The following is a 22,237-nucleotide window of genomic DNA, read 5'->3' as shown; positions in this document are numbered from 1 at the left end:
CCCACACTCTCTTTATGATCTTTGAAGGAAAAAAGCAAACAGGATTAAGTAAATCTGAGTGAACCTATAAGACTCCTAGGAGCCCTACTCTGGTTAATTTCCCTCGATACTTACCTTTCATCCTCCCTTTCTGTGGTTTACCATACATTGCTCTATCTTAGCATGCTTCAGCACCATTGTAGCATTCCTGTAGTCCTGGCTGCTTGGGAGGCTGAGGCAGAAAGATCCCTTGAGCCCAGGAGTTCAAGGCTACAATGAGCTGTGATCATGCCATTGTACTCCAGCAAAGACCCTGTGTCTTAAAATTCTCTCTTTAAAGAAAAGAATGGGTTCTTTCTAGAGTACAGGTTGGCTTGAGACAGAAAGGCCATCTTTCTCACTTAGAAGGCAAGGATAAGAGGATGTGTGAGTGACCATAGTGAAGAAGTGTAAGGATTGAGACAAATATGAAGTGGGTTTATCTGTTGAGAATGATAAAGAAGACTGGAGTATAAAGAGAAGGCCAGATAGCAAAGGTCACAATGAAATTGTTCAGTATGAATTTGTAATGAGCCAGATAGGGGATATTGCAGCTAGTTTTCATCAGTTGTGTGTGGCCAGAGAGTAGATGGTGGTGATGATCCAGGGTTGAAGGTCGGTATCATAAGGCATAGAAGTGTGTGGCTGATGTAAATACAGCTTTCAGGCTGCGTGAGGAGCTAAGGAAGGCCTACTAGCCTGTTTTATTTTAAGAATTGGGTTTGTGGTTAACCAGAGTCCTAAATAAGACCAGAGTTTTATTTCTGACAAATTAACTTTTTAATTGTGTAGTCCATTTTTCCCCTTTATAAGATGGAGACCTGTTAGTACAATTAAGATGCTCATTTCCTATTGTGTAGTATGAAGTGCTAAGGGAATCACTTAGCTAGTCATTTAAATAAATGAGATCAACATTTGCTGTTTTTCTAAAGGTGAGCAGTTCTTTTCTCAAAAACTTTTACCTTTTCTTTTGCAGCACTGGATTTCCTGGAACAAATTTTGACATTTAGCCCCATGGATCGGTTAACAGCAGAAGAAGCGCTCTCCCATCCTTACATGAGCATCTATTCTTTTCCAATGGATGAGCCCATTTCAAGCCATCCTTTTCATATTGAAGATGAAGTTGATGATATTTTGCTTATGGATGAAACTCACAGTCACATTTATAACTGGGAAAGGTAAAGTGATCCTAAATTAGAAAAACGAGTATTTACTGAACTTTCAGTGGACTGTAATGAGTTTTTTAATATTATATATAAGACAATGTAGAAGTCTTAAAAATTTAGTAATATAAAAATACAAAAATTAGGTGTGGTGGCGGGCGGCGGTGCCTGTAGTCCTAGCTACTTGGGAGGCTGAGGCAGAAAAATCACTGGAACCCAGGAGGCAGAGGCTGCCGAGATCATACCACTACATTCCAGTCTGGGCAATAGAGCAAGACTCCATCTCTATTTTTTTTTTTTTTTGAGACAGAGTCTTGCACTGTCACCCAGGCTGGAATGCGGTGGCGGGATCTCAGCTCACTGCAAGCTCTGTCTCCCGGGTTCACGCCATTCTCCTGTCAGCCTCCTGAGTAGCTGGGACTACAGCTACCTGCCACCACGCCCAGCTAGTTTTGTTTGTTTTTTTTTTTTGTATTTTTAGTAGAGACGGGGTTTCACCATGTTAGCCAGGATGGTCTGGATCTCCTGACCTCGTGATCCACCCGCCTCAGCCTCCCAAAGTACTGGGATTACAGGGTTGAGCCACCACACCCGGCCTAGAGTGAGACTCCATCTCAAAAGAAAAATTTAGTAATGATCCTTAAATAGCCATTAATTTAAATATTTAATAAAGTAATTACTGGTTAGATGATACATGATGGGAAAAGTTAAATGCTACTTTGAAACATTTTCAAAGTCATTAAAGCATATTTAGTAAATAAAATTATAAAGTCCTTAAACTGTGAAGGTTGGAAGTGAATCATTTTATGAATGTCAGAACAATTTAAGATGTTAGATGACAAGACTCAATCATATCCAATAAAATATCTCCAGTGTCTCAGTGGTAGTTACATCTTAAGATAAAAATTATTTTCAACTAATGTTAGATTTTTTTTTTTTTTTTGAGATGGAATCTCACCCAGGCTGGAGTGCAGTGATGCGATCTTGGCTCACTGTCCTGCTCCAGCCTCCCGAGTAGCTGGGATTACAGGCACCCGGCTGATTTTTAGTAGAGGTGGGGTTTTTATGTTGGCCGGGCTGGTCTTGAACTCCTGACCTCAGGTGATCTGCCTGCCTTGGCCTCCCACAGTGCTGAAATTATGGGCGTGAGCCACCATACTCAGCCAGTATTTGACTCTGTTTTCCTAATGACAAAATTAATTTGGGGACACTTAGCAGAGGTTCAGTAAAAGGGACTTTTTGAAGTCTAAACATTAGTGTATAATTTGATGTTTCATAAAGTGAAAGAATTGGATTTCTAGGGAAGTTTGGCTGTGCGCAGTGGCTCATGCCTGTAATCCCAGCACTTTGTGAGGCCAAGGCGGGCCAATTACCTGCAGTCAGTAGTTCGAGATCAGCCTGGCTAACATGGTGAAACCCTGTCTCTACTGAAAATACAAAAGTTAGCCAGGCTTGGCGGCAGGCGCTTGTAGTCCCAGCTACTCAGGAGGCTGAGGCAGGAGAATCACTTGAATCTGGGAGGCGGCAGTTGCAGTGAGCTGAGATTGCGCCACTGCACTCCAGCCTGGGCAACAGAGCAAGACTCTGTCTCATATAAATAAATAAATACATTTCTGGGAAAGTTTAGATATAATTCTGCTTCAGAGTAGGATGGTAGCTTATAGAGTCATCAGGTGATTTTGATGTATGGCCAGGTTTGGGAACCACTAATGACAGTCTTAAGATTTTAAGAAGTTTTTTTCCTCCTCCTCAAATACTGAGGTATTGGTATGGTATGTTTACACAAATCTGCAAACTATTTTTTCTCTCCATGTGTCCATTTCTACCCCCCTAAATATGGTTCTTTTCTTTTTTGAGACGGAGTCTCACTCTGTTGCCCAGGCTGGAGTGCAATGGCGCCATCTCTCTGTTCACTGTAACCTCCTGAGTTGAAGCAGTTCTCCTGCCTCAGCCTCCCTAGTAGCTGGGACTACAGGCATCCACCACCATGTTCAACTAATTTTTGTATTTTTAGTAGAGATGGGGTTTCACCATGTTGGCCAGGCTGGTCTCAAACTCCTGACCTCAAGTGGTCTGCCCACCTCTGAAGTGCTAGAATTGCAGGCATGAGCCACTGCACCTGGCCTGCATTTTCTATTATACCTAGCTAAGTCATCTAATCTCTTTTCTTTTCCCTCAATGATTGTGCATGTAATAGGATAGCACATTCAGTAACACATATACACAGGGAGATTTTTGCTATTCATGGTGATGAGTTTTCCAGCAAACCTCTTCTAGTTGCCCTTACTGTAAACATTTGTAAGGTACCCGATTGAGATTCGAGATCTGCATTTTGTGGCCATGAAGTCTTTTGTTTGCATGAAACTGGTGGACAGAAAACAAATTGGAAATAAATGAGAATTGGTCTTATTTCAGAATGGAAGACTCAGTTCCTCATGAAGTTACATACTTCGTTGGCAATTACCAAATATGTTAACAGAGCTTAGCTATCAAGACTAAGTTCTGGTAGGGCAAGGCAGGCATATGACTTTATTCTCCTATAATTATCCCCTCATAGACCTAGCACAGTGCTGTCACATAAAAGGTACTCGGTGAATTTGAAAATGAAATCATATACATGGAATAACACTAGTGTATTGATTTTTTTCAGGTATCATGATTGTCAGTTTTCAGAGCATGATTGGCCTATACATAACAACTTTGATATTGATGAGGTTCAGCTTGATCCAAGAGCTCTGTCTGATGTCACTGATGAAGAAGAAGTACAAGTTGATCCCCGAAAATATTTGGATGGAGATCGGGAAAAGTATCTAGAGGATCCTGCTTTTGATACCAGTTACTCTACTGAGCCTTGTTGGCAATACTCAGATCATCATGAAAACAAATATTGTGATCTGGAGTGTAGCCATACTTGTAACTACAAAACGAGGTCGTCATCATATTTAGATAACTTAGTTTGGAGAGAGAGTGAAGTTAACCATTACTATGAACCTAAGCTTATTATAGATCTTTCCAATTGGAAAGAACAAAGCAAAGAAAAATCTGATAAGAAAGGCAAATCAAAATGTGAAAGGAATGGATTGGTTAAAGCCCAGATAGCGCTAGAGGAAGCATCACAGCAACTGGCTGGAAAAGAAAGGGAAAAGAATCAGGGGTTTGATTTTGATTCCTTTATTGCAGGAACTATTCAACTTAGTTCCCAACATGAGCCTACTGATGTTGTTGATAAATTAAATGACTTGAATAGCTCAGTGTCCCAACTAGAATTGAAAAGTTTGATATCAAAGTCAGTAAGCCAAGAAAAACAGGAAAAAGGAATGGCAAATCTGGCTCAATTAGAAGCCTTGTACCAATCTTCTTGGGACAGCCAGTTTATGAGTGGTGGGGAGGACTGTTTTTTCATCAACCAGTTTTGTGAGGTAAGGAAGGATGAACAAGTTGAGAAGGAAAACACTTACACTAGTTACTTGGACAAGTTCTTTAGCAGGAAAGAAGATACTGAAATGCTAGAAACTGAGCCAGTAGAGGATGGGAAGCTTGGGGAGAGAGGACATGAGGCAGGATTTCTGAACAACAGTGGGGAGTTCCTCTTTAACAAGCAGCTCGAGTCCATAGGCATCCCGCAGTTTCATAGTCCAGTTGGGTCACCACTTAAGTCTATACAGGCCACATTAACACCTTCTGCTATGAAATCTTCCCCTCAAATTCCTCATAAAACATACAGCAGCATTCTGAAACATCTGAACTAAAACACTCAGCAGACATTTGTCTTTGTATTCATGAAATGTGTTGTCTTTTTTTATTACTAGTGTTTAAGTCATTTTTTACTTGAATCAGATGGTGTCATTTAGTAAGGATTTTATGAGTTCCTTGGTTTTTAAAATCCAGACTTTCTTTTTCTACATGTGAGAGTTTTCATTTTAACTGGCATGTCATTTGCACACAAAAATAAAGACTAGAGCAAAATAATGCAGGAGGAGAAAAGAAATGCACTAAGACAAGTAAAGAACATTCTCTCATAGAACAATGATCTGTTTTACAGGAAACAAACCTTGCCTTGAAATTTACACAGTGAGACTGTACATAATTGCATGAAAATAGCTATTTTTTTCCTAAGACATTTTTCATTCATGAGTATTTTCAAGTTTTTCATACTGTACACATTTCTTAAAACACATGATACCAGCAGCAACTGAAAATGAATGCCGAATTTGGTACACATGTGTTATCTACCTCAAGGTAACAAGAGTATGTGGCAAAACATATACCACCCATAGTGCTTCACAAAATGCACTTCTATTTAGCCAGCGTTTATTGTAGTAAACTATTCTTAATAAAACTCATTCACTGTTTATAAATGTTCTGATATGCATTCTTTATAGTGAAGTGTTAATACATCACATCTTATTTATTTTAGCAAATCAGTATATTTTCTGTATTTAATTATAAAAATTAACTTAGTTTTTAAAATTTATTTGCAAATACACTTTTTCCATTTGGCACTATGGTTCGTTGCCTACTTAGCTGAATCTATAATGTCAGCTTATCCTAAGGCTGTCCACGTACTTAATTTACTTAAAGTGTTCATTTTAAGTAACGTGCTCACTGTGTATAGGAATTTGTATTTTGGAGGTGCTTGATCTATCTACAAAGAAAAATTAATTAGGAATTACTTTATTATAAAATGCTCCTAGAAGTCTTAATTGTGTTTATTTTTTAAAAAAAAGAATGTTAGACTTGTGTGCATGGAAGTAATTAAGGTACATCGTTATTGTAGTTTAAAAGTTGTACATGATAAGACATTTTGTTTTTACTGTATGTTTTTACTGAATGATCTATTCCCCATCCCAAGGCAAGCATGAATAAAATTAGGTTAAACGTAGCATGTGGCATCACAGTCTCTTAGAATTTGTTTCATCTATTTTATTTTATTGAATACTGTCTGTATCTTCGGTTATCCTGTTTGAAGAAAAAGGACAAATAAAACATGGCCAGCAAATACGGCTCCTGTTTCACTCTTGGATTAATGAAAATTTTCTGCTAGAATGAAAATTACTACCAGAATCACTTTGAATTATGGCTGTAAATTGCTAGTCTGAAAGGCTGAGAAGGTTGAAGTCTTTTGACTTAAACCATCACACATTGGAATGGAATAAGGCTTTATAGTATTTCAAAACTGTTAGGTAAAATGTATAGTTGAATCTTTGAACTGTGCAGTCAGAGAAAACTTGAGAAGTATTTGCTCCGTAATACATCTTTGCTTAAGAAATTACCCTTTTACCTATCCAGCTATAAAACCATCCTCACTTTTCTTTCATCCTTGTTTTGTACAATACCAATTCTGTTAACATCTGCCCACCTACCTTCTCAAAGCCACATATATATTTTTTTGTTTGTTTTCTGGTTGAATACTGTCCACGTTATGAATTTAAACATACTCCGATTACCTTAAGAGGACAAGCTCTGAAGTGCAGTCATGAGAATTGATTTGTGGGGGGCAGGAAATGGGACACTTGTAGTTGGATCTGGGTGGGGTGACAAGTGCAGAGGCTTTGAGTGTCATGAGAGCACCAGACAGGAGGTAAAGGAAGCAACGGGCAGCAGACATTGGTCCCTGATCCTCCATTATAACCATTTTTTTGCAAATCTATGTTCATTTTGAGAATAATTAGCTTTGACTTAAATGCTGTCTTCCCTGAAGGAGGCCTAGGATTTTTCTTACTGGGAAACTTGGCTCCTGGGCTTAATCCACATTTGTTATTGTCACCTTGGCAGTTTAGTGACCATCTACACAATGATCTGACTTGTTGGCATTAAAAAGTCAAAACATAGTCATCAAAGAAAGAAAGTAAAACAGAAACCGCTTATATAAAATATGCTTGCTTTAGGGTGACCCAGGCTGAGTACTAAGTATTGTGAAGTCAAATTTGCAATAAAAGTTTTATGTGCCATTTACTTTGTCCCCACTTGCAATCAAAGTATCTTTATAGGGTAATGAAGATGAAACACTCAAAGAGACAAGGTCTTGCTCTGCCACCCAGGTTGAAGTGCAGTGGCATGATCACAGCTCACTGAATCTTGAACCTAGGCTCAAGTGATCCTCCCACCTCAGCCTCTTGAGTACCTAGGAGTAGCTGGCACCTTTGTCAAAGATCATTTTACCATATAGATGAGAATTTATTTCTGGGTTCTCTACTCTGAGACAGGGTCTTACTCTGTGGCCCAGGCTGGAGTGCAGTGATATGATCATAGCTCACTGCAACCTTGACATCTCAGGCTCAGGCAATCCTGCCTCAGCCTCCTGAGTAGCTGGAGCCACAGGCATGAGCCAACATGCCCAGCTAGTTTTTAAATTTTTTTTATAGTTCTCCTAAAATGTGTTTATAGAGACAAGGTCTCCACATGTGACCCAGGCTGGTCTTGAACCCTGGGCTCAAGCAATCTTCCTCAGCCTCCCAATGTGCTGGAATTACAGGTGTGAGCCATTGTGCCTGACTGTAAAGCATTTTCTTCTGACATGAGTATGGTCACCCCTGCTCTTCTTATCATTTGCCTGATAGCTTTAGTTTTCATTGCTACGCCACAACATATTTTTTTTAATGACATCTTCCAAAATTTTGCTTCTACCAACATCTTTGCAGTGAGAATTCTTGTGAACATGTGTAAGAGTGTCTTTAGGGCAGATACCTAGGAGTGGAGTTGCAACATATCTTCAAGTGTATGAAGATGCCATATCCCTGTCCAAAAGTGACTGTACTGACTCACATTCCTGCCAGCAATACACAAGAGTTCCTATTCATCCACATGCCTCCAAACACGAAACCAAGTTTCTTCCACTGAATTAATCCTACCAGCTTTGCAATGTTCAGTTTACAGTAGGAATCAGGATTTCTAATTCCAAACAACTGCATGGCTGGAAATCATGACTACACCGTAGGGATCCTTACGGAGCCACTTCAATATGAGATTGCCTTGTTTCTCAGTTCCTATTGCTGCAGCCACTGCAGCTTGGGAACAGAGGCTTTAAATCTTAAAGGCTGAGCCAGTTATGTAATTATACTGGGGGCCTTATCTAAGGAGAAGTAGATAATGAATCAAATAGGGTTTTCAAATAAAATCCAAGCAAATAGCACCTTTGCTTCTCAGTTAAGACACCTGTATAGTATTGCTTATGAAATTATTTTATTTGCAAGTACTGTTTTCCATTCAATGCTTTGGTGTGTTTTATATAGAGCACATTTAGTTAGTGGTCTAGTCAGCAAGTGGACAGTTGTCTGAACCGCTGACCTGCTCCCAGCCTTTTCAGTACCTGCTTACTATTGAATTAAAAGCCAGTAGAGACTCTACCCTAAGTAGGTCCATCATGTATGGCATATTAGTCAATTGCAGTTTTACCTGATACCTCTCCATGTGAGCATTGTTTATCATTCAGATCCTAGTACCTTCTGAGTAGAGAAGAAAGAAAATTGAACTGGAAATCAGGAGATCTGAGTTCTGGACCCAGTTTTACCACTGACTCTCCGTCACTTGGGTGTCACCATCTTGGTGAGCCTAAGTTCCTTATTAAACTAGAAATGCGTAGTACTCGAGCCTGACCTGAAACAACTTCTGAACCAGACAGTGTCTTATTTAATTCTAACCCATTATAATAGCACAGCAATTAGCTCTTGCCAGGATGTGCTTGCTTATAGATCTTATTTCTGTATTATTTTTATTGAACTGGCTGCATTCAATGTGCCTTTTAAGCAGACTGAGAATGAAATTTTGTGTTCAGTGCACCCTTACCAGTTGACAGGTAGAGAAAAAGGCAAAAGTATTGGAACGCCAGGGTTGTTTGCCTTTGAAAGAGCAGTGTAAACTCACCAAGCTCTTTCCTGTAGGATCTAGAGCAGTCTCCTTAATTAAGCCAGGTGAAGAGAAGGATCTTTGTGAGCTCTTTCAACATAGATTCCAACATCTATGTAACAAATATCTTACAGAAGGGGAAGGGTGTTTGATCGTCCACATTAGAACACTGTTTCAGTTATAATGCAGAGGTCTAACAAAGAAATTCCACTGGATTCACATGTTTATCTGAGTATAATACAGTGGTAGTGTCACAAACCTAGCTAAGCAGAATACTGACTTTCCATTACAATTGTCAGCCTCTGCAACATCTTGCCTAATTAGGTCTTAGTGCTGTTGTAGTTGGGTGAGTGGGAATGCTGGTGCCAGATTTGAGATGCTGATCCCAGTCTCCTGGTTCAAAGTCCAGTCCAAGCCTGTTTCTTCATGCCTAATGTAAACCACAAACTTGGAGCCACGTCTGTACATTTAGACTCTGCTTCTACCTGGACTTACCAATCCCACACCCTCCTGATTTGAACCTCTGAGGCAACCTCAGCTGCCAGCTGGTACATTGAACCTTGCAGCATTGCATAGTGTTTAGGTACACATGCTGCAGAGTTAGATCCAATCAAAGCTTAAAACTGTTCTTCTGCTTACAAGCCTTGTGGCCTTGGAGAGGTTATTCAACCTTTTGATTTTCCTCATTTGTCAAGTAGAGCTAATGATACCTAACTCGTAGAGTTGTAAGAATTCAATGAGATACTGTACACATAGGCTTTTTAGCATGATGCCTGGTACTTTTTAAATTTATTTTTCTTTTTGAGATGGAGTCTCGCTCTGTCGCCCAGGCTGGAGTGCAGTGGCGTGATCTTGGCTCACTGCAAGCTCCAGCCCCCAAGTTCACGCCATTCCCCTGCCTCAGCCTCCCGAGTTACTGGGACTATAGGCACCTGCCACCACGCCCAGCTAATTTTTTGTATTGTTAGTAGAGACAGGGTTTCACCATTCACAGGATGGTCTCGATCTCCTGACCTTGTGATCTGCCCGCCTTGGCCTCCCAAAGTGCTGGGATTACAGGCTCACGTGAGCCACCGTGCCTGGCCAATGCCTAGTACTTAATAAATCACCATTGCCCTTGTCCTGTCTGAATTACTGCCCACTGCCACCCAAATTGTACCAAACACTGGATTCTGACCTTGACACTGCCTTCAGTATTACATTCTCCTATCGATCTAAACTTCTGGCCTTGACCTACAGATGGCTTCTCGCTCTAGCCATAGTACCCACCAGCTCTATCCAACTTTTGGCTCCAGCTTCTGGTCCTTTCTCACCAGCCAAACCCTTACACAAACGAATTCAGTGAAGCAGCTCTCAGACTCCAAAAGACTAGACTGAGCCCACCAGTCTGCAATTGCTTCCCCCACCCCACCCCCTAGAACAAGCATCTTCATTTAGAAGCCAAAAGCCTTGGAGTCACTTTACACTCCTTTCTCTGAAAACTCATATCCAATCCATCGATGAATTCCATGGCTGTATCCAGAATCTGACCACTTTTCACCATCTCCATCGCGGCCTTGTGATCCAGTCCACCCTCCCAGTCTGCTGGATCATGCCTATAGCCTCCTAACTGGCCACCATGCAGTTTACGGTCAGTACAGCAGAGTGATCCTTGTAAGGCCTAAGTTAAACCACATCACTCCCCTAGTTTCTCAAAATTTGAATGACTCCCCTCCTGAGGGTAAATACCAATGTCTTTACGGAGGCTCACAGGCACCTCTCCACTCCTTCCTCCTGTGCTCGCATGGGTCCAACAGCACTGGGCCACAGTTGCTCTCATCTTAGGGTTTCTGACATGCTCTTCTCGCTGCCTTGAAAGCTCTTGGCCCTGACAGCTGCATCACTCCCTCCCTCCCTCCCTCATTAGAAGTTTTTGCTCAAATGTCACTTTATCACAGAGGCTGTGCCTGACCAATGTATATATAAAATAGCATGCATCCCATCAGTCATATGCCCCTGACCCGCTTGATTTTGCCTTCCAGCACATAACCGCTGACATGGTATATCTTTATTTACAGATTGTGTTCCCGTGTTAGAATATAAGCTCCTTAGCCGGGCGTGGTGGCTCACGCCTGTAATCCCAGCACTTTGGGAGGCCGAGACGGGTGGATCATGAGGTCAGGAGATGGAGACCATCCTGGCTAACATGGTGAAACCCCGTCTCTACCGAAAGTACAAAAAATTAGCCAGGCGTGGTGGCGGGCGCCTGTAGTCCTAGCTACTCGGGAGGCTGAGGCAGGAGAATGGCGTGAACCCGGGAGGCGGAGCTTGCAGTAAGCCGAGATCGCGCCACTGCACTCCAACCTGGGCGACAGAGCAAGACTCCGTCTCAAAAAAAAAAAAAAAAAAAAAGAGAATATAAGCTCCTTGAAGTAGGGACTTTGGCTCTATCCCCAGCTCTTACGCAGGGCATGGGACATGGTGAGCACACCGTATTTACTGAATGAAGGCATGAAGGAAACTAATGCTGGCTGCCTCGTTTGTAAATTCCCTCTGGATTGATGGTGCTCTGGAACAGCGAAGCTCTACTGATAGGGCTGGGGTTTGCTTATTTGTTTGGGGGTTATAGTATTCATAGTTCTCCAACTTTGTGCAATTTGCAAAGGGGTATCTAACTTTGGGATTCCTTAGATGTGACTCTCCTGAACCAGCAAGCTCCAAGTTGCAATCCTGAGAACAGTTAGAAATTCTCGGAATACGTAAGACTGGTTGGGCTGGTTTATTATCCTTAATCGCATTGTCAAGTGTAGGTGCCGTTTAGGTGAACCATTGTATTGCTCCTGAGTCAGCTGCTCAGCTGCCTCCCTGCTCTCCTGGCTGGGATGACTGTACCTGTTAGGATTGCACAACACGCTCGTGACCCAGTTAAGACAACGCAGTGCAGTTTGGTTTTCAACTGTCTCTGCGCTATTGCTATTCGTAACCCTGGCAGCCGAGCCAGGCCTAGATTCTACATCTAACTCAGGATCTGTGGCAACAGAAACCACCTCACGGTAGCCTTTGCAAAATCAGTAAATTTATCAGGATTCAAGGGTGATTTCTGGAGCCCAAGAACTGGATCTCAGGAAGAACCGGAACCAGGCCCGGGGAGGGGGAGCACCAGTAGCCCAGGCAGGAGTCTGCATCTCATCTCTGCTCTATTCTTTATCAACCAGCTGGGCTTCTGATCCCAACAGTGGGTAGAATCTGGTTACTTACAGCTTCAACTTCAAATGTAACCCTCCAGCTATATAGAGTTCTTCTGTCTATCCATCCTTCTGCCTATTTCTCTCTCCCAATTCAAGGTTTCTCTGAAAGCAAATCATATTGGCCCTCTCCCTAGTTATCTACGGCCAGTTGGCAGGGTTATGTTGAGGGATTGCTGCTGCTGTTGGGAGTCAATCCTTCTTGACTGGGAGTGGAAGGCAGGTAGGAAAATTATTTTTAGCTGCCCGTCCCCAAATGTACCTGCAACACATGGCAATAAGCTATCTCTTCCTCTTTACTTTTTTATAGTCAGCTGTCAGACATATTATTCTGTAGGGCACTGCTTCTCCAACAAGACCCACTGGCCGCCTCCAGGCATTGATGTCACCAGCTTGTCTTTTTTTTTTTTTTTGAGACAGAGTCTGACTGCCACCCAGGCTGGAGTGCAATGGAGCCATCTCAGATCACTGCAACTTCTGCCTCCTGGGTTTAAGCGATTCTCCTGCCTCAGCCTCCCAAGTAGCTGGGATTACAGGGTTGTGCCACCACGCTTGGCTAATTTTTGTATTTTTAGTAGAGACGGGGTCTTGCCATGTTGGCCAGGCTAGTATCAAACTCCTGACCTCAAGTGATCCACCCACCTCAGCCTCCCAAAGTGCGGGGATTACAGGTGTGAGCCACCGCACCTGGCCCCAGCTTGTCTCTTGTGGAGTTCATCAGGATAGTTTATAGCTTAATTAATTACAATCCCTTGACTTATGTATAGTGATGATTGGTTGGTGATTTTTAGAGCATACTTCTATACTTCTTGTGAGTTTCATAATAATCCTATGAGGTCAGGTAGACCAGATATTATCCCCATCTGCGAGTGAAGGATACGGAAATAAATTAAGTAATTTGCCCAAGTTTGGGCAGTAGTGAAATCAGGACTAGAATTCAGGCTATTACTTCCTAGACAGTTTTTTTTTTTTCAGTTTTCTTATATGACTAAAAAATGTACTCAACTGTCTGTTACATGTCACACCAATATATTTGTTGTAAATTTTAAGTTACTGATTCAGCAATTTTTAATTTTAAAATGTTCCAATTTTATTACAATATCATTCTTAAAACTGTATTAATTTCATTTACTGAATTAATTTTTTTGAGATGGAGTCTCACTCTTGTCACCCAGGCTGGAGTGCAATGGCGTGATCTTGACCCACTGCAACCTCTGCCTCCCAGGTTCAAGCAATTCTCCTGCTTCAGCCACCTGAGTAGCTGGGATCACAGGCGCATACCACCATGCCCAGCTAATTTTTGTACTTTTAGTAGAGATGGGGTTTCACCATGTTGGCCAGACTTGTCTTGAACTCCTGACCTCAGGTGATCTGCCTACCTCAGCCTCCCAAAGTGCTGGGATTACAGGCATGAGCCACCACACCCAGCTTACTGAATTTTAAAATTTTATTTTTTTTTTTCAGAATCGGGGTCTCACTCTGTCACCCAGGTTGGAATATAATGGCATGATCATAGCACACTGCAACCTTGAACTCCTGGGCTCAAATGATATTGCCTGCTTCAGCCTCCCAAGTAGCTTGGACTACAGGTGTGTGCCACCATGCCCAGCTAATATTTTAAAAAAGGTGTTTTTGTGTGTGTGTGTGTGTAGAGTCAGGGTCTCGCTATGTTGCTCAGGCTGGTCTCAAACTCCTAACCTTAAGCACTCCTCCAACTGCTCGGATTACAGATGTGAGCCACTGTACCTGGCACTACTTAATTTCTTTATACATAACAGTTGAGTAATTTATGATTTACCAACTGTATTCTGTTTATGGTTTATTATCTTCTAGAATGTAAGCTCCATGAGAGTAAAACTTTGTCAGAGTTTTTCACTGATGGACCTCAACACCTAGAACAAGATCTATACATCATAAACCCTCAAAGATGTGCTGAATCTATTTTTTTTTTTTTTTTTGAGACAGAGTCTCACTTTGTTGCCCAGGCTGGAATGCAGTGGCACAATCTTGGCTCTTTGCAACCTCCACCTCCTAGGCTCAATTCATCCTGCCACCTCAGCCTCCTAAGTAGTTGGGACCACAGGTACCCACCACGTCTGGCTAATTTTTGTGTTTTTAGTAGAGACGGAGTTTCGCCATGTTGGTCAGGTTGGTCTCGAACTCCTGACCTCAGGTGATTCACCCACCTCGGCCTCCCAAAGTGCTGAGATTACAGGCGTGAGCCACCATGACCGGCCTACTTCCCTCACTATCAGAAAACCCCACCACACATGCCAGGTAATCATATTCATCCTAACACAGTGTTCCTATTTTATACATATATGTGTGTCCATGTGTGCACATGCATACACATATACACTTTGCAGAACTTATTAAAGGATTTTTTCAAAAATGAGAATGTTGGAATCAAAATTCTTGCATATATTGCTTTAAGACAAAGAACCTGCCTGAGTCATTGATTTAGCTACCTTCCCATGCTCAACAGGAGAAAAGACAAAGAGTTCTAAGACTTCTAACAAATGTTAATTTATGTACCATCCGAATTCAGACGTCATTTGAGTTCTATTGTTCATCATGATCAATTAGCATAAAAGAACTATAGAGGTTCCAGTCCATGTTTCAGAAAATATACATTAAAGTTTGAAGTTATGATGTCTCAGAGGACTTACAAGGACACTTACATGATACTAAATATGCGACTTAGGGTGTTTCATTTTTATAAATGTTTCCATCACCAACTCCCTTAGCACTATCTTCTAAATGGCTTCACTGTTTAGAATCTGTCTCCTGCACCCTTGCATCACCAGGCCTTTCCTTATCTGTCCAGCTGCTGAGCAGAAAAGCATGAAGACATTGCTTTATTTCTAACTTTTAAGAAAGTAGGCCAGGCATGGTCACTCATGCCTGTAATTCCACTACTTTGGGAGGTCGAGGCAGGTGGATCACCTGAGGTCAGGAGTTTGAGACCAGCCTGGACAACATGGCAAACCCCTGTCTCTACTAAAAACATAAAAATTAGCCGAGCATGGTGGTGGGTGCCTGTAATTCCAGCTACTCAGAAGGCTGAGGCAGGAGAATTGTGTGAACCTGGGAGGTGGAGGTTGCAGTGAGCCAAGATCATGCCACTGCATTCCAATCTGGGCAACAAGAGCGAAATTCTGTGAAGAGGAGAGGAGAGGAGAGGAGAGGAGAGGAGAGGAGAGGAGGGGAGGGGAGGGGAGGGGAGAAGAAACAAACAAGGGAAGAGAAGAGAAGAGAGAGAGAGAGAGAGAGAGAGAGAAAGAAAGAGAAAGAAAGAAAGAGAAAGAGAAATAGAAGTTCATTGTTGAAAAATTAGAAAATGCAGGTAAGGAAGTGGGAAAAATTCCCCAGAATCCCATTACCTGGGTATGATCACTGTTAATTACTATTAATATTTTGGGTATTTCCTCTTCCCCTCACTCCCTCCAGGCTAATTGCTTTATTTTTTCATACTTACAAAGGTAAAAATAATTCAAGATGCATAAAAGTAATTTCCTGTTTTCGCTCTCTCTATGTTCTCTCCCCTCCAAATATCCCTATCTCCACAGGTAACCGACATTAATAGTTTATTATATATTTATCCAGAATTTTTCAAATGTATATACAAATATATATGTGCTTATAATTGGGTTATTTCATATACAGTCCTGCAACTTTCTTTTCTCACAATACATTTCAAGCATCTTTCTATGTTGGTAGTAATTGACTTTGTTGTTTCTAATGCCCGCAGAGTATGTAATTATGAGGATGCATCATCATTTGTAGAACCAATTTCCTATGAATGGACATTGTTTACTATCACAAGCAACACTATAATAAACATTCTTTGTGTGTCTTTGAGTCATTTCTGAGGATACGCTTTTAGAAGCAGAAACTCTGGAACAAGGTTGGTTTATGCTGAACATTTCAGTGGCTCTCCCACAGGCTTTTAGCCTGTCTGCCCAGTGCAGCAGATGCGTTATTTTCAGCTGGTGCTTCTGACCTAGGCTGTGTCATACCCATTGGAAATGTCGTGCATTTCACTCCTGGATACCAAATTGCCCCCTAAATGGCTGTACCCATTTATATTCACAAACAGTCTGTTTCTCCACCCCAAGCATCCACTTTTCCTCACTCTGGCCAGTGCTGCATATTATCAGGGAGTTCACCTTTTTCATAATTTTTTTTTTTTTTTTTCCAGATGGAGTCTTGCTCTGTCGCCCAAGGTTGGAGTGCAGTGGCGTGATCTTGGCTCACTGCAATCTCTGCCTCCTGGGTTCAAGCGATTCTCCTGCCTCAGCCTCCCGAGTAGCTGGGATTACAGGCACACACCACCACACCCGGCTAATTTTTGTAATTTTAGTAGAGACAGGGTTTCACCATGTTGGTTGGCAAGGCTGGTCTCGAACTCCTGACCTCGTGATCTACCCACCTTGGCCTCCCAAAGTGCTGAGATTACAGGTTGAACCACCGCGCCCGGCCTCATAATGACTTCAAAGAACACTCCCTAAATATGTCACACAGGTTGCAAAAGTCCATGATATATATTTTTTCTTGTGTCTTTCACATAGATTTTTTGTTTCAATGTAGCTCAATCTGTTAATATTGTCTTTTATATAGCCTAGATTTGGTATCACACTTGGGATGCCCTTCCCCATACCAAAATTATTGAAGTAGCCTTCTATATTTAATGTTTTAGATTTATATCTGTAATCCACTTCAGATTTATTTATTCCTTTTGGAGACGGAGTCTCGCTCTGTCACCCAGGCTGGAGTGCAGTACCACAATCTTGGCTCACGGCAACCTCTGCCTCCTGGATTCAAGTGATTCTTCTGCCTCAGGCTTCCAAGTAGCTGGGATTACAGGCATGTGCCACCACACCCGGTTAATTTTTGTATTTTTGGTAGAGATGGGGTTTCACCATGTTGGCCAGCCTGGTCTCAAACTCCTGGCCTCAAGTGATCCACCCACCTTGGCCTCCCAAAGTGCTAGGATTACGGGTGTGAGACACTGTGCCTGGCCCACCTCAAATTTATTTAGTAGCTTAATTTTGATATAATGCATATACCATACAATTCGCCCTTAAGAAAGTATACAGTGACATGCTTTTTACTATATTAACAAGGTTGTGCAACAATCACCACACTCTGATCTCAGAAAACTTTCATGTCCCCTAAAAGAAACCCTGTCCCTACTAGCAGTCATTCCTCAATCTATCTCCTGGATCCAGTGATCCTGGGTCCCTGCCTCTGGTGTCTCTCTGGACTTTGGAGTCCACTTACCCTGCCACGCCTGCCCATCTTCCCTGCCCCTCCCTGCTTTCGTGTTCTTCTCAGACCTTGGACTTGGCTTTTTAATGCACATTACAGTGTCCACCCCTCCCCTCTCCCCTTGGGAACAGCAAGTCCTGGATGCTGCTTTCCTTCAGATCCAGGGCACCAACTATACTAATCAGCAACTTGTCAGCCTCTAAGCATGTTTCTGCTTATCCCTGAACAACTCATCCTGACTCATCCCACAACTGCTCACGATTCAGTCTGAACATGTCTCACTCAGCCATGACACCGAGGAGACAGGGCCTTCTGCTTGATTCTGTATTCCCCTTCCCCTGATACCATCACATATAAGATGCATGTGAAGCCATGGGAAGAAATGAGGTGGTTGAGAACAAGAGTGAATGGTGAGAAGGAACCAGGACTGGTCCCTGTAGGACACTAACAGTCAGAGGCCAGAGACAGGAGGCACAGCCAGCAAGGGAAGCCGAGATGAAGTGATGAAAGAGGTAGACAGAAAATCAGGAGAACAGGGGGACTCAGAAGTCAAGAGACAAAAGTGTTTCAGCTTGGAGGGGGAGGCCAGCAGGATCAAATGCTGCTGAGAGAATTCACATACGAGGCCGATTAAAAGGTACACAATGGACTTGGCAACAGAAAGATCATTGGTGAATTTAGCAAACTTCCACGTCCATGATCAGGTAACTCCACTATTTAACATCCTTTAAGACTCCCTACTGCCCTTCAGATAGAGTGCCCTTTGTTCCAGCATCATCTCTCTCTCTTCTCTTTTTTTTTTTTTTTTTTTTTTTGGTGACAAAGTTTCGCTCTGTCTCCCAGGCTGGAGTGCAGTGGCGTTATCTCAGCTCACTGCCAGCTCCGCCTCCTGGGTTCATGCCATTCTCCTGCCTCAGCCTCCCGAATAGCTGAGACTACAGGTACCCACCACCATGCCCGGCTAATTTTTTGTATTTTTAGTAGAGACGGGGTTTCACTGTGTTAGCCAGGATGGTCGTGATCCACCTGCCTCAGCCTCCCAAAGTGCTGGGATTACAGGTGTGAGCCACCGAGCCCGGCCCGGCATCATCGCTTATCACTTTCACACACTCACCCAAGGCTCCAGACATACTGAGCTACTTGCATGGATAGATGGCCCATTCTCTCTTGCTCCTGTACTGTCCCTTCTGCATGGAACCCTTTCCTCTCTCAAACTCTCAAATGTCCTTCCTGACTAGCTCAAGTGCCATGTCCTCCAGCAAGCCCTCCCTGACCTTTCAGATTGGGTTGGGTGGTTCTCTTCTCTCTTCCCATAGCACCTTGTGTGGGTACGAGGTACATTTTCCCCTGGGGGTATGTCTTATCCAGCTTTGTTTTGCAGTCCTCTGGCCAGGGCCTGTCCCCCAGTTTTCCCAGGCATGCAGTGAAGCAAGCCTTGGTAGTAGAGGTGGGGGGTGCATCCAGCTTCTCTCAGACCAGAAAACTTGCAAGCCAAACTGGCTATGAGCCATGGACTTCTCTTTGGGTTCACGTCAGGTTTGCTAAGAGACCTGGGCCAGGAGTGTAATTCCTGGCAACTTAGTCCTTGGGGTCATCAGGTTGATTGCTTTTCCCAGCACTATCTACTATGTCTCCCCACACAACCGGCCTTGGCATCTCTCCACCTCTACCTGCTCTCCTGCCCCAGGTCCCTTCCCTCTGCATGCACTCATCTTCCAAGCATCTGAGGACCTCTCACCCACTCGCATTTGCTTCCGCATGTATTGGTCTCCCTGGGGTCTTCCCTCGCCCCACAGGTCTTTGCATCGTACGTGGGTAACCCTGAGTCTGGTCTCTGTGGTTAGATGCGAACTCCCCGCAAGGGCGAGGAGACCCCTCTTCCTCCTTGCATTTGCGGAGTGCAAACCTCCTACACTCTACTGACTGAATTCAGGGAATACCGGCTTGCACGTTATCAGCGACCAAAGAGGCAGGCATTGGAGGGCCAAAAGCTTTCAAACCAGTTTGAGTGTGGTTCTTAGGCGCACTGGTGGAGTTACACGCAAGATGTACCCATGGCACGCTCCTCCCCTAAAACCCCACTCCCAAACTCAGGGCTCAGCCGCCTCCTTGCCCTAAAACCAGGCGCCCCCTTGTGGAAGAACACCTTCTCCTCAAATAGGTCAAGCGCCGCTCCTCGCCTGCAAACCACACGTTGCCCCTGACAGAAAACCGTTCCTAAGATTAGAGAGTAGATTCGGTCTGCTTTTAAAAACATGGAATAATACATGTGCTTTATTACTGATAATAAAACTGTGCCTACTCCTGTCATAAAATTTAGCAAGTGAGGCAAATTACAAAAAAGATTCCATTAAAAAAATTTACCACAACCACAGATAGCCACTGTTGACATTCTGGTGTTTTATCTAGTCCCTTCTCTATGAAAAGATATGAAATATGTAAAGAATCTACATATGGGTATACATAACATACAAGTTAAAATGTAAATTTGGCAGCTGAGGCCATGCCTCCTCCAGACTGTAGCTGAGCCCTCTGGCCTTGAACACCCCCTGCCCTGCTCAGCCTGAAGCCTGCCCTCCCTCAACACCTTGGCACCCCAGCTTCCCTATCCTGCTCTATTTTTGTTTTCTTCAACATTTACCACCTTTCCCCTCTAAACAGTTTCCTCATGTATCATGTTTACTTTGCGTCTCTCCATCGCCCCTCAATATAAGCACCAAGGCGGCAGAATCCTTGTCAGTTTTGTTCAGTGATGCACCCCAAATGCCTAGAACAGCTCGAAGCACACGGTAGGTACTAAATAAACCTTTGTGAGAAGATGACTTAAGATTATATAAATTGGTCGGGCGCGGTGGCTCAAGCCTGTAATCCCAGCACTTTGGGAGGCCGAGACGGACGGATCACGAGGTCAGGAGATCGAGACCATCCTGGCTAACACGGTGAAACCCCGTCTCTACTAAAAAATACAAAAAACTAGCCGGGCGAGGTAGCGGGCGCCTGTAGTCCCAGCTACTCGGGAGGCTGAGGCAGGAGAATGGCGTAAACCTGGTAGGTGGAGCTTGCAGTGAGCTGAGATCCGGCCACTGCACTCCAGCCCGGGCGACAGAGCGAGACTCCGTCTCAAAAAAAAAAAAAATTATTTGTAAACCTATATAATCAACAAGAGTATATATATAAAACTTTGGTTACATCATGATTTTACCATTCCCCTCTTGTAGGTCATCTAGGTTGATTATAATTTTGCATATTATTAATCTCAATATCCATCATTTATCTACCTACCTACTAACTGTCTCTCTACATTCCTAGCTCTGACCAGTAAAAAGGCCTATATATGTAGAGGGCAAAAAAAAAAAAAAAAAAAAAAAAATTCCTCTAATAATTGATCTTAAAATTTCATTTCTCATTCTCTTGGCATTTTCTTTCTAGCTCTGTTCTCCTGGAAACCTGATAAAGGTGGAACGTCGGCTGTGTTACCAGGCAACAATGCTCGTGGTAAGAACAATCCACTTCATCTGGACAGCGAGGGCTGGAAATGAATCATAAGTACCTGGTGGGAACCTGTGGCTCTGGAGTTCTGAATCTTGACTCTTAGAGCTGGACATGCCCCTTGAGGAGACAAGGAAGCTATTCCCATGAGGCTCTTAACTAGAAATACCAGTTTCTCATTGGAATAAGGCTTTAACTTGCTGTTTACGTGACATTTCAGTTTAACTGGGTATCCTTTATTTTATCTGGCAACCCTACTTGGGGAAAAGGAGCTAGAGAGACACCTGCCATCACGCAGCTGGCGTGCTATTTCATGCCTTTGTATCCCTATTCTAAATTAAGTTAGACTGGGTGCAGTGGCTCACGCCTATAATCCCAGCATTTTGAGAGGCCAAGGTGGGTGGATCATCTGAGATCAGGAGTTAGAGACCAGCCTGGCCAACATGGTGAAACCCTGTCTCTACTAAAAATATAAAAAATCAGCCGGGCGTGGTGGCAGACTCTTGTAATCCCAGCTACTCAGGAGGCTGAGGCAGGAGAATCGCTCAAATCTGGGAGGTGGAGGTTGCAGTGAGCCGAGATTGCACCATTGCACTCCAGCCTGGGCAAAATGAAATTCCATCTCAAAATAAATAAATAAATAGTCAATGCCAAGCATGTCCTGTTGTAGTCATGCGAGTCCAAGCGTCGAACAGACCCTGAGAAGAACTCCAAAGTGGGCATCGTAACCTAGGGACAGTGACCGCCCTAGGAACAATAGCACCCCAAGAACCCAGATTATGGTCTGTAAGTACATTTTCCATTGAAAGAAACAGCTGATTCTAGCCTGGAGCAGCAAAGATACAGGATGAACCTGGAACATCCTGTCATACCAAAAAGCAAGGAACGTATTGAAGACCACTGTGCCCATGTCAGAGGACTCAGGCGCTTGCCTGGAGAGGCTGAGCTTCGCACATAGGAAGAGATGGGGAGTGAGTGTGGGTAGGGATGTAACAAGACTGGCCATAAGTTGATGATGATTTAAGCCAGGTGATGGGTATGTGAGGGAGTCACTATGTTACTTTCTCTAAGTTTGCATTTTTGAAATTGTTCATAATAAAAGTCTAGAAATATTAAAAGAAAAAGTGACTGTACCAATTTCCATTCCCTCCAGCAGAGGTGTAGAATCATAATGGTAATCTTAGATGGCTATATGAAGTATTGAGTCATTTATACAGCCTATTATAA

The 22,237-nt window shown here is 43.0% G+C and overlaps 1 protein-coding gene across 3 annotated transcripts in view; it reads left to right on the top strand.

Moving 5' to 3' along the window:
- Positions 1-6,183, top strand: part of MAPK6 (mitogen-activated protein kinase 6) — a 46,026-nt gene extending 39,843 nt beyond the window's left edge. For all 3 annotated transcript variants that reach the window (XM_033190099.1, XM_033190101.1, XM_033190100.1), the window contains exons 5-6: positions 995-1,196; positions 3,832-6,183. In XM_033190099.1, the coding sequence (XP_033045990.1) occupies positions 995-1,196; positions 3,832-4,930 (1,301 nt within the window). In that variant the 3' untranslated portion in view covers positions 4,931-6,183. The remainder of the gene's footprint in view (positions 1-994; positions 1,197-3,831) is intronic.
- The last annotated feature ends 16,054 nt before the right edge of the window (positions 6,184-22,237 follow it).

Source organism: Trachypithecus francoisi, unplaced genomic scaffold (genome assembly GCF_009764315.1).
Source record: "Trachypithecus francoisi isolate TF-2019V2 unplaced genomic scaffold, Tfra_2.0 Lachesis_group3, whole genome shotgun sequence".
In the NCBI taxonomy this organism is placed as follows: domain Eukaryota; kingdom Metazoa; phylum Chordata; class Mammalia; order Primates; family Cercopithecidae; genus Trachypithecus; species Trachypithecus francoisi.
Note: the sequence above shows the minus strand (reverse complement) of the source record. Positions and strands in the feature narration are given on the sequence as shown.